At 38.6% G+C, this 13,085-nt stretch overlaps 3 protein-coding genes across 3 annotated transcripts in view; 1 reads left to right on the top strand and 2 right to left on the bottom strand.

Annotated features, from left to right (window-relative positions):
• LOC134793351 (uncharacterized) overlaps positions 1-13,085 on the bottom strand; it is a 170,539-nt gene that overhangs the window by 103,030 nt on the left and 54,424 nt on the right. The gene's annotated exons all lie outside the window — the stretch shown is intronic.
• Positions 738-1,627, top strand: LOC134793862 (probable palmitoyltransferase ZDHHC24). Its single transcript, XM_063765575.1, has one exon. The coding sequence runs from the start codon at positions 794-796 to the stop codon at positions 1,625-1,627; it is 834 nt and encodes a 277-aa protein (XP_063621645.1). The 5' UTR covers positions 738-793.
• LOC134793861 (uncharacterized) lies at positions 10,613-11,826 on the bottom strand. Its single transcript, XM_063765574.1, has 2 exons — positions 10,782-11,826; positions 10,613-10,630 (listed from the first exon to the last, which is right to left on the bottom strand). The coding sequence occupies exons 1-2, from the start codon at positions 11,796-11,798 to the stop codon at positions 10,613-10,615; spliced, it is 1,035 nt and encodes a 344-aa protein (XP_063621644.1). The 5' UTR covers positions 11,799-11,826.

Genomic DNA, 13,085 nt, shown 5'->3' with positions numbered 1-13,085 from the left:
TCTGAAGTATACAAGCGTTGCATGTTCCACAATGCCAACTGTCTTCTGGCTGGTTCTGCTTGCAAGTATCACAGTATCTTCCTCGTCCTTTATATTCCCGGCAATCCTTCAAACTAGAGTCGACGACTATACTTAAGAGCATATTCCCGAAGACATTGGCAAAGATGTATGTGACAAGCAGGGAGTGAAAACAGTGCTTCGTGTATGCGAGCCCCCAGACATTTTGCAATTTTGGTCGAACAACCAACATTTGGAATATGAAGGAGCAAGGTGTTACTCCAAACACTACGATAATACATAATACTTTTTCAAATGCTATTAGCAGCTTCTTCGATTTTTTCAGCGACATTTTTTTTGTATATTTTTCAACAAAATAGGTGCTTTACGTACATTGACATTGACAACTTCAATTATTTTAAAACTTCAGGAATTTTGACTTAAGAGATTATAGGTATTTAAAACAATATTTTGTGAGAATTTAATTGGAATTTAAACCAAATTTAAACGCTCGTGTAGAATGTTTGAGCCTCCTTTAATGATTTAATTTGTATACTTACTTTACTCTTAGATTTTATGATATGTCTTATTAAAAATGAAGCTTTGGCCTGCTTCAATCTAATGAGTTTCATTAAACCTGCTTTCATGATGCTTTAAAACGATAACAATACCATAGCCATGATAGAACAATACCTTGATTGACTATGGGTTTTGACTTTTGACTCCGATTTGACTTGACTCATTCGAATGTCAATCGGGGAATGGGATTTCTAACTTTATTGAAGTAATTTATAAAATGTTTCTCACACCACTTAGAATACAACGCTTGAAAGAAGCGATAATAAGCTACACCGTGTTCCTGCTGACTCCTGCCTACTTTTTATTCCAGCTGTGCGTCATAAGGCCGTATCTAATAGTACGTCTCGACTGGGGTCCTGTAAAACACTTCCTTCACATTGTTTTCGCCAGCTACTTATTTACCAACGTCGTTGGGAACATGATCTACTGTGTGCTGACAGATACTCGTGTTAAATCGTACCTTGGACCAGGAAGCTACTGCAAAATCTGTAAACAGAAACAGCCAGCGAACAGTTGGCATTGCAAGACGTGCAATACTTGTATATTGAGGAGAGACCATCACTGCATCCTTTTGGCATGCTGCATTGGACGCAATAATCTACGATACTACATTTGCTACTTATGTCATCTAAGTATCTCGTTGTTTTACGCCACCTACTACAATTACATCGTTCTTCGCACCATGTTTGACCTCGGGACTTTTGCTTGGACTACGTCAAGAATTTTCGATATGGCTGATTGGAGCATATTTGCTTATAATTCATTAATACTTAAAGCTCGCTTGTTTGTATGCTTCTGGTACTTAAATTTAATTATTTTGCCAATTTCGATAAATTTGTCGGTGTTTCATCTGTATAGGGTGTTTAAAGGTTTGACGTGGTATGAGTATAAGAAAGGGAAGGTGCCTGTAAGGGCTCATTGGAAGAGGAACATTGCCTACGTTTTTGGCACACGGTGGTATCTCGCTTTACTTTGGCCGTCGGTGGAAAGTCCTCTGCCTAATAGACGTGCACACGGTATACGAGATTTGCGACGAGAGACGCAAATTTAATTTTTAACTGTATAATTTTTGGGTTGTGTCAAATAATTTGTAATGTGTGTACCTAAGTTACTTTATATTTTGAATATACCTAATTGTCGTGATTTTTAAAGCTGTATAATTTTACTTTTGTTTAGTTAATTACAATGTCCTTCGTGTAATAGTAGTATGTATCTTATTTTTGGTTTGATTAAATATTCATCATCATCAAGCTAAATATTTGCGCAACTAATGACTCCTTTTTAATTTGGCAAACTCTTTTAGACAAATGTCAAAGTCTGGATGTGGTAGATGTGCCCATTAAAAAAAGATCGTCATTATTTATGGACCACATCGTCTATAGCGGGTTTAACAAGTCTACATCAACTTTCGTTGTCATTGTCAATTTGATTAAAAACAATTTAAGAGATTCAAATCAAAAATTATAATGGCTCATAGAAGTGAACAAGATATAAAATCCCTGGCGCGGTTTGAGAAAGTGCAATGTTTCGGGATAATGTTCATACTTCTTCCTGGATATTACTGGGTCGGTATGATCGTTGCCTTACCCAAGCTGCTAAAACTGTCCTTCATAAGTCGCTGCACCTATTATCTCCACAGCGTCTTCGGAACGTACTGTTTCATCAACGTTGCTGGCAACTTGATGCTCAGCTTTCTCACCGATTCCCATTTGAAGGATTACGACGGACCAGGTACTTACTGCCAATACTGCAAACAGAACAGACCAGCGGAAACATGGCATTGTAAGGTGTGCAATGCTTGCATTATTAGGAGAGACCATCATTGCTGCTTTTTGGCACACTGCATTGGACGTAAAAATATCCGTTACTTCATCTGTATGCTTGGACACTTAGCGCTCTCTATGGCTTATTGCATGTACTATAATTTCTTAGTTATATATTCAGAATTTAATGTTACTTCCTTTATGCAAACTGTGCTTATAATTTTGAAACCCTATTTGATACACAACGTGCCTAACCCGCCAGATTTTGAAGACACCTTATTTGTATTAGTTTGGTTGGTTGATTTATTACTGTTACCGTCGTCGATGTATTTTTGTTTCGTTCACATGAGGAATGTTGTGCAAGGAGTGACTGCTCATCAGTATTTAAAAGGGAAGGCTCCAAGCAAGGCTCTATTGACAAGTAAATTGGAGTACATTTTTGGTACAAAATGGTACTTAGCTATGCTTTGGCCTTTCGTGGACAGTCCTTTGCCTGATAAACATAGTTTACAGATAGATTAGAAATATTTCATACATATACTGGTACCTATATGAAGTAAAGATATTACTACGAAAGTGTTGTTTTCATACCACGAAATATAAACGAATTAACTAGACACCATGAACCAAATTTTTAGAAAAAGTACCTAAATAATCTTCCTGAGGGGTCTAGCCAAAATGACAATCGTTTGCAAAAAACGAAACGAAACGCTATTGTCTCTCTATCACTGTTCCATATTAGTGCGATAGAGACGGATGGCGTTTCGTTTCTCTGCGAACGATTGTCATCTTGGCTAGGCCCCCGGGTGTTATTTTGATATAAAGTTGGTTTTACATTTCATCTACTTTTCTAGACCTATGTAGATTGATTCATATTTGCATTTCCAAAGCCCTTGAAGCTCTTAAGTGTTGCCAAGACTTTCTGCAAGCTGTATTTTCCATCCTAAGTATAAAATGGCAGTTCGAATAGCCAATTCACAACCCTCCTGCTTCAGAGTAAAGGGGACGATTACTGTAACGAGAATGCTTCTCCATACAAACGTAGTCCCCATTTTCCTCCCTGGATAGTCTGTGTGGAAAGAAAAGAGGCGTGGAATTTATGAGCTTTCTTACATTTCACGACTCTTCTCTTTCCGCACAGACTTTTTTGACATTGTATGGAATAGTAGTTTGTGTTACAAGGGATCAAAATGATATATTTCCGTCAAGGGCGTACATTGAATCCTGAGCGTAATGAGGGATTCAAGTGTTAACGCCCAAGACGAAATAATTTTGATACCGTGTGACTCATACTGTTTTTCACCTCATAAGGAAATTGTTATGTTCCAAAATATGTATTATTTGACCAAAAAAAAATATTATGCAAGAAAGAAAAATTCGTGTCCTAGAACAGAAAAGTACAACTTTGATCCCTCCTAGCAGGGAAGAAAAGTGCCACTTTGATCCCTCCTAGCGGGGAAGGAAAATCCCTTTTTCGAATAGGTGATGTGAAAAATATTTTTACACAATTTATGGTACATTAACCATAGCTATGAATCATGAATTGTCAGTTAACAGTGTGGACGATGGTACAGGAGTGCCGCAACTGCCACGCAATTCTTACGCAAGCCGCGACGCGAAGCATGCTAATGGGCTAGCACAGGAAGCGTATGCCACGGATAATAATGGCCGCCGGGAGCGGTGGTTGACGATGCAGGATTTCCAATCTTATTGCCATGGAATAAGGTGTAAACTTGTTCTACAGGTCATAGGTGCCTGTGACAGGAGTTGAAACTACTTGGAACTTTATTGAGATGGTATAAGGTCCAACTGGCTTGAGGTTCTTGGTCATTATTTTCATCAACTTGTCAGGTCATAAGTAGGTGGTTTTGTCATTTTAAATATTTGTTCTTTTTACGGGTATGTGGACCATAAGGCAAGTTGACTGACCTAAGTAGTACTGTTTTACCTGGCAGAGTCTGGTGGACAAGTCTGTCAATGTAGTATAGGGTGGGAGTCAGGCACAGATGTGTAGGTATATCCTCCTGAGCCCCTTGTAGGTACAAATTCCACAATATATTCAGAACTTGGGTCGCTTATCTTCAAACTCGGGTAAATCCATTCGACCCTCACAGCAAATATCTACCCTATTTCCATTTCTTAATATCAAAATCGCATAATCTGACAGATGGATTTCGATTGGATTGGATTCCGAGTCTGAAGTTAAGCGACACACTTTTAGTGAGTAACTTCAGGATTGCAAATTCAAAATCAAACAACTGCCTCTGGATCTGAAAGTTTTGACCGCCTACATTGAAAATTTTGTCGGTCACACATATCTAACGGAGATAACTAGTTCCAATGGCGAATTTCTGGACTGTCTCTTCAGTAGAACTCGTCTCTAATTAATAATTGTTTTCCAGCGTATTGTCTTGGAAATGTTCGTATTTGTCATGCTATTTAAGTCAACAACAGTATTATTTGTACCGAGACTGACTGAAAAAGCGAGACACGTTCGTACGTTTCCGTGAAAATACGATGGAAAATAATTATGCACTACATCTGTATGTCCTTAACTTTAGGCCCGGATGCGTCAAACTTGTTAACGTTACGGACATCGTTAAAATTTGCTTGTAACTCACTTGCGCATTCCAGGGTTAGGCGACACACACAGGGTTATACAGTACAGTTTAACACTGTAAAAGTTAGTTGGCTAGCGCCACTTGCACTATCCCACTAACCAGGGGTTAAGCAGTTAAACCGTTAACCCAGTGTCAAATTGTACAGGTAACCATGGTAACTCCAGGTTTAACCGGTTAACCCGGGTAAGTGGGATGGTGCAAGTGGCCCTAACCCTCGTATAAAGGATGACTCACGTTAGACCGGGCCGTGTCCGGGCCGGAGCTTCCGGCGGTTATTTTTCTATGACATGACAGGCGATCACGTGATGCTTTCCATGGAAAACGATGCGCTGGAAGCTCCGGCCCGGACACGGCCCGGTCTAACGTGAGTCATCCTTAATACGTGCCCCTTGGATAAGTTTGACAGTTGTCTATTATTCTTGTTATGGCAGGTGACGCCACCTATCGTGAATCGTGATGTAACCCTCCCTTAGTCGAAATTTCTAGATTTCACACATCTCATTTAAAAAAGATTGTAATAACTGCAAAATAATAGATGATCAAACGAACTTCTTGAAGTGAAGTTCGATCACTATTATGTGAATCGCTTCATTCGAAGATATAATAAATAACCAGGTAGTTTCTTTAACTTGCTAGGCAACGTAACACGATTTTCAGAGTAAAATAAAGTTTTTTATTTTAAAAAAGTAAGTGTATAGACTTTTTTCAATCCCCACTCCAAACCAACCCAACAAGTTCCAACCGCCATGTTCTGTCCTCATTCCTTTTAAGTGAGGAGCAAAACTTGTATATGGGTTTATAAGAATCTCTTGTTCTTATGTGACAACGTCACGGGAGGGAGGGTGCTGATTATATCTTCGAATGAAGCGATTCACATAATAGTGATCGAACTTCACTTCAAGAAGTTCGTTTGATCATCTATTATATTTCATCGCTTCATTCTTCAGATATAATAAATAACCAGGTAGAGTTTTAGAGAAGCAAGTTTTGCGTTCTGTTGGTATTTTATTAATTGAAGACCACTTTGTAATCAATCACTCTGATTTATTGCAAAAAATGAGTATTAAACATATCCTTATGTTACTAATTAACAAAATTATCAATCAATATTAATCAATGATTAATAGGTCAATCAGATATATTACGACCGAAGCACACAGCTTTTGCAAACTCATCATTGTTGCCGTCTTGTAACGGCCTATCATAAAATTTTGAAAATGTTTGGGACTTGGCTGTCCATCCAGCAGCTTTGCGTATGATCTCTATGGATACACCGGCGGCCCTCGCGGCCGACGTGGACGCGTGTCGCGTGCTGTACGCGCCAAATATGGACACGTCCACGCCCGCCGCTGCTAGCACCTGCCGTATCCATCGGCCCACAGTCTGACTCGTGGCTGCTCTGTGGGGAGCTTTGTATGTCAGTAATAGCGCGCCATGATTCCTGACTCTCTTATTTTGTGTTACCAAAATATAGTCTTTGAGAGTCAGGGCAGGGCTTTATCAAATCATTTGTATTGAAATTTTGATAAAATTAGGGTAAGACCTCCAGTGAATGAACACTTAAGGAATTATCCAAGTTTGAAAAATCATTTCTCAGCATTCATTAATAATTTCAATAATTATCTGCAATTTAATGAATCCTCATTTAATAAATAAGAAAGTAATTTCTGCGATTTTTTATTACTTTCATAGTTTTTGAGTTATAGCAGAATTTATCAAAAAGTACCCAAAAACCTAATGAATGAACATAAAAACTAGTGAATGAACACCGCAAAATCCAGTGAATGAACATCATTTAGATATTTTTAATCAGCTTTAAAAAAACATTTTTAACACTATAAACGTTTCCAGCTCTATTTTAGTAGGTATAGCGAAAGCGTTCATATATTTTTATCCCCTCCATATTGATTTCAAATAGATTAGAATGTAATAAAATGATGGTTATTCACCAGAACCTATTACATATTATTAAGAAAAAGGGAATCAATCTTTAAAACAAGAAACAATCAGCATATTCTGATGAAAAAAGTTAGGATTAGCAAATAATGCTTAAAATAATAAACTTGTCATTGCATTGTTCGTGGTTACATTGTTCAAACATAGAATTAGTAGAAATCTTATAAATGAACACCCCAAATGTTGTATTGTTCATACATAGGCATGAAAAATCCAGTAAATGGACTATAGAAATTTTGTTTGTTCCAATACTGGCTGAAAGAATCAGAATCTTTTTCTATGCAGGATCACAAAAAACAAGCTCAATACCAATTCGTTTACACATAAATTTAGAAAAAAAATTATATCTAGACGACACCAGTAAATGAACACACCGTTCATTTACTGGTTTCAGAACATTTGATAAGCCAGTATTGGAACTATAAAAAATAAAGACTTAATCACATAATACGTCGACAAAGTGTACATTTGTAGAAGGTTTAACTCTTAATCTAACCAAATAACCAAACTTTGTACAGGTAAACATTAAATAAGCACTTCATATGTTGCTCCAAACGTACACTGTTCTTATCTGGGATATAATTTTTGCATACAAAACTTCAAAACCAGAAATACGTAAACTTCAAACGCCAGTCACGTTCAAACTGGTCGAAAATAAATTTAGCAGGGGTTGAAATTGCATAGGAAATAGAGTTGTTAATAAGAAAAAAAATACGACAAGTGGTAGAAATTGCTATATTTCTTATTTTAGACAAAAAACGTGATTTTGTTCATTCACTGGGAGGTGTTCATTCACTGGAGGGTTTACCCTATCTGTGATCTGTATATTTTCAATTTTAATTAATGAGAACGTTTGTACTCGATGGGCCGTACAAATCGCGAGTAAGATTGCGAGTTTTTTAGTTAATTTCTCAAGGGTAAGTTCGGTATTAGGATACCATGTCGATACTAGATCAAGGATAACTTGAGGATCCCACGTGTTATGATACCTAGGTAAACTAGGCTTTAGTCTAAATATACCCTTGAATAATCTCTTTATACGGTCATCAGAACCAACGTTCGGTAGTAAGAGAGCCAACGCCGAGCGATGGCTGTTTAATGTTCCGTAAGAACAGCCTTTATTGAATTCACCTGTCAAGAACATGAGTATTGTCGTTATTGACGGATTTAGTGGTTCTAAGCCAGTTATATTACAAAACTCCCACCAGAGCTTTAGGGATACATTGTATTGCTTTACTGTATTCTCCGAAAGAGAAGCTAAAGTTAAAGGGATCGCTTCTGGTGGAACGCCGCGGCGGGAGAAGGCCGTGCTGATAGCGTCGCGGCAGCCAGGGTAAGGCTGGTGTGCAAGCGGTGGGGTCGTCTGCAATCAGATCGAAGCAATACTTTACTCGGATTGAAATATAAGATTTCTGAGACCAATAGGCTCTGCAGCATTGGGAACCAAGGCTGAGAGGGCCAATATGGAAAAACCAAAATACCTGTTGCATTATCATCAATAATTTTTCGGATGCATTTCAGTAATAAACAGAATGGTGGGAATGCATAGAAAAACTGTTGACTCCAATCGAGTGTGAACGCATCGACAGCAAAAGCATCAGGTTCTTGGAACCAAGATACAAATTTGTCGCATTTGGTATTGGATCGAGACGCGAAAATATCTATTTCGGGTTGGCCAAATCGCCTGACAATGGTTTGGAAAGCGTGATTTGACAACTCCCACTCAGTATCGAGATTGGACTTTCGCGACGCTTCGTCGGCTCGATTGTCCTTTGTATTGACATATGATGCGTACAAGATTATGCCACGCGTCTCGCACCATTGCCAAATTTGTCTGCTTAGGTCGTTCAGATATGGAAATTGAATTCCACCCATTCGATTTACATAACTGATTGCAGTAGTATTGTCTATCCTTAACAAAATGAAGCAATTTGATTCATTTACTGCAAAGCTCTTTAGACCTAAAAACACTGCTAAAAGCTCTAGGTAGTTGATGTGGTGTTCGCTCTCAGCGGCCTTCCAATGCCCTCCAATAGTAACATCACCGCATACAGCACCCCATCCGGTTTTCGACGCATCCGTGTAAATTTCTAACTTAAAACTTGACGTTCTCATATGTGACAAAGTTGTATTTATATTATCCTTCCACCAACATAAATCATCCAAGATAACCTCTGGAAGATTTATTTTGGCCTCGTAATTATCGTCATGTTTTTTGAGACTTAGGAATTTATGCCTTTCTAATAATTTTGTATACAACCAACCATAATTGGTGGCAGGACAAGCGGAGATGAGAACACCAATCAACTGAGCATACTCTCGGATGGTACATCGGGGTAGCTTCATGAATTTGGTTATTAAACGGTAAATCTTTTCCCGTTTTTCTTGGGGTAAACCTATAGTCAAATTTCGAGAATCAAAAATGAATCCGAGAAATTTACAAGTTTGTGAAGGTTGTAATACACTTTTGTCATTATTAATTATGAAACCCAAAGTTTCTAATAAGTTAATCGTAGCATTTACGTTATTTAAACACTCGTCATAACTATCACCCTTCGAGCAACACGGAAGGGAGGCGGCATTCGCACTATTTCCCCTCTGCCGAGGTACAAGATTAGCGCGTCAATCTAATCTAGCGCGGGTAATAAAACTAGTTGCACTTGGATTTTTCACTAGACCGAGTCCAGACGCGCGCGTGAACACTGCTGCACAAAAATGCCTGTTTACTCGGTTTTTTGTTATAAAAAGAGGTCGGGGACATCAAATTTACAAAAGAAAGTGTTACATTTCACATGTAATATTTTTTTTACATATTATACGTTTAATTACATTCAAACACAATTATTATATTTTAGTCTCATGTAATTGTTGGATTTATCGATTTTGCTCGCTCAGTACAAATTGCGGATCGGTCGACCGACAAATCCGACTTCTCATCTCTCAGAATACAATAACATACTTCAACGAAAATGTGTTAGTGTGCGTGTTGTGACACTTGTCACTCGTCCGTACACAAAAAGAGATCGAGGTTTGCAAGATTTGTCTTTGACGTGTGTCATTTTCTATGTATTTGTGTCGTCATTACAGATTGGATTTTGTATGTAAGTGTGTGAGAAGTGCGACTGTGTGCACCTTTCCCCCCGCGAAAAATGGCAGAAAGATTTGTACGGTGAGATATCGCTTGGGCCCCTCCCTTCCGATGTGTCGGAAGCCGGTGTTGCTCGAAGCTATCACCTATACAACAAATGTCGTCTAAGTAAACAACAGATTTTAATCCCTGTTTTCTTAGATGTGTTACAACCTCCTTCATAATCTTTGTGAACACCTTGGGTGCTACGGACAACCCATAAGGCATGGCCGTAAATTCGTATATTTCAATTTCATTTGAGCCATGGGGTACAAATTGAAAACGGAGGTACTTTCGATCTGCTTCCCGAACAGGTATAAGTAAATATGCCTCTTTTAAATCGATAGTGGCTAAAAAGCCATTCTGTGGTATAAGCTTAGCGGCAGTTCGATAGTCCTCCATTTTAAAATGGGACTTTGTCACAAATTTATTAAATGATTTCAAGTTCAATATAAAACGGCTACTGCCATTAGGCTTTGGTACTAAAAATGTACTAGAAATATATTGATCATTTCTATGATCGCATTTTTTGATGGCTCCTAAGCTAATTAATTTATTAATTGCTGTACTCATTTCTTTTGTATCTTCTGGTGTCAAAACATTTTTAGGTACCAAAGGCTGATGGACAGCCTTACACAACGGTATTTCTAATCCGTGTTTTATCCAGGATAAAACTGTAGGGTTATTTGTGATCTTAGACCAACAACTGTAAAAATGTGCTAATCGACCAGCATGTACCTGGGCTATTGTTGTGCTGGCGCTTGCGACTTGGTCGGCGCTGGGTGCCGCGTCGGGCCAGGTCTGTTGACGTACGGGCGACGCGTCGGATTCGTCCTGCGATACCCTCCTCGCCCCCCCCCCCCCCCTGTACGACGAATAACGGGGAGGACCGGACCAGTTTCCCTGTGTTGTGAAGGCCCGAGTGTTCGTCGAATTAGAAGTGTCAGGCTTTGGTGCACTGACAGTCTTTTTGATTTGTTGACCTTGACGCTCGATAGCCTTACTAGCTTTAATTTTTTCAGATAAAGTATTGCCAAATAGGGATTCATCCCGTTCGGCGTCTTGAATTACGTGAAGAAAATTTTTCTCTAAGCTTGGCGTAATTAACTTTATTCGGTCTTTTGTAAAGAAACTATGCGCATCAGAGAGTATGCGGCATCCGTCACTCAAATATTTGAGGGCTTCAACTTTGTTTTCGGTCTTTAAAAGGACATCCATGGCCCGACTTACAGCTGCTATGCCTTGACCGAGTTGTTGTTGGACGGCGACATATTTTTTGTCACGTCCACGTACTACCTCTGTTACAGCGGCCGATATCTCGGCGTTAAGCTTAGGCGCTTGTAATAATTTACAATTATTAGGAATTAAATATTCCTTAAGGAGTGTGTCCTTATTCTCTTTTGCCAAACCTTTCTTCAGAATAGGTAGCCATAAATTAGCAAGACTATCGTGAACACTTGTTCCGTATTCAGGCGTATCGGAGGTGGATTCGCCAAGCGCTGCAAGTAGCGTGGGGTCCAGAGGCGGCTCAGTGGCATCAGTGGCAGGAGGCGCGGGCTGCACGGAAGCGTCAACTTGATCCAGTATCGGCGCGGCCGGTTCAGCTGGTGCGGCCGGTATGGCGGGCGCAGCCGGGACGGGCGCTTCCTCTGGAGGAGTCCCTTCTTCATATACGCCAGGATCGTAATCCATATTTTCAACGTCTAGCTCTTGGTCTAGGTTTTGTAGGTGATTTTCACCTAAAAAGATAAGCATAACATTGTTAGAACCTAATAAGGTTATTATTACCACCAACAAATATTGTCTCGCAGACAATACCGTGGTGAACGTGTATATCTATTATAGATTGCACGTATTTGTATAATACATTAATCGAAATCAACTCGCAGTTGATCTCGTCACAGTTAACTCGCAGTTAACCGTGACAAAAATACTGAATGTATGAGTGTACAGCACATATGTGCACTATTTTATAATCGAAATCGACTCGCAGTCGATCCCGACGTCACAGATAACTCGCAGTTATCCGCGACACTATTCAACTTAATAGAGGGTAGATAATAAATATCACTGCACTTTCATTATGAAAATAAATTGTGAGTTACTTACCTTGTTCACTGACATCCGACTCACTTGAAGATCTAACTTGACGTTTACGACGTTTTTTATCGTCACTTTTAACTTCTAAATCATGAAGTTTCCTTTTATATCTTTCGATTTTTTCGCGGGTACTACGCTTAGGCTTCGGCATTTTTGCGAAGGTGTGTTCGTTGCCACGCACGAAAAAGGAATGAGGACAGAACATGGCGGTTGGAACTTGTTGGGTTGGTTTGGAGTGGGGATTGAAAAAAGTCTATACACTTACTTTTTTAAAATAAAAAACTTTATTTTACTCTGAAAATCGTGTTACGTTGCCTAGCAAGTTAAAGAAACTACCTGGTTATTTATTATATCTGAAGAATGAAGCGATGAAATATAATTAGAATGATCATGCGAAAATTCACTTAATGACGGCGATTTGCGATAGAATTAAAATCGCAATCATCTTAAAATTGATGCGATAAATTGGTTTTATGCAACGGTGACGTAAATTTGAGTCTTGCTAAAGTAGAAAACGCAGTTTAAGGAAATAATTGCTCCATTATTAGCCAAATCTTTTGTTTATTTAGGCCAGAATTGTTTGTTTTAGTCTTAATTTACATCCTTGAGAGTCTTTAATAGAGAAATTTTAATCTATGACTGACGCAAACTAAAATCTAAGTAACGTTGATAATCGAAAATTTTTAGGCCACAGGAGAAATCAATAATTACATAAACATAATATTATAACTTATAAGTACCTACCTATTAAGGCGGGATTCCACCAGTGTGCGGCACAAGCATTTTTGTACAGAATATGGTGGAATTCCGCCTTCAGACTAAATAAAAGCTTCAGTTTCCAGAATATTATTATTATAATAATATTATTTATTATAATAAATATGTTAACCTATCGGAGTAGAACGATCAGTTCAAATCGGGAATGTATCAATCCCAACAAAT

The sequence above is a fragment of the Cydia splendana genome, chromosome 9, assembly GCF_910591565.1.
Source record: "Cydia splendana chromosome 9, ilCydSple1.2, whole genome shotgun sequence".
Lineage (NCBI taxonomy): Eukaryota > Metazoa > Arthropoda > Insecta > Lepidoptera > Tortricidae > Cydia > Cydia splendana.
Note: the sequence above shows the minus strand (reverse complement) of the source record. Positions and strands in the feature narration are given on the sequence as shown.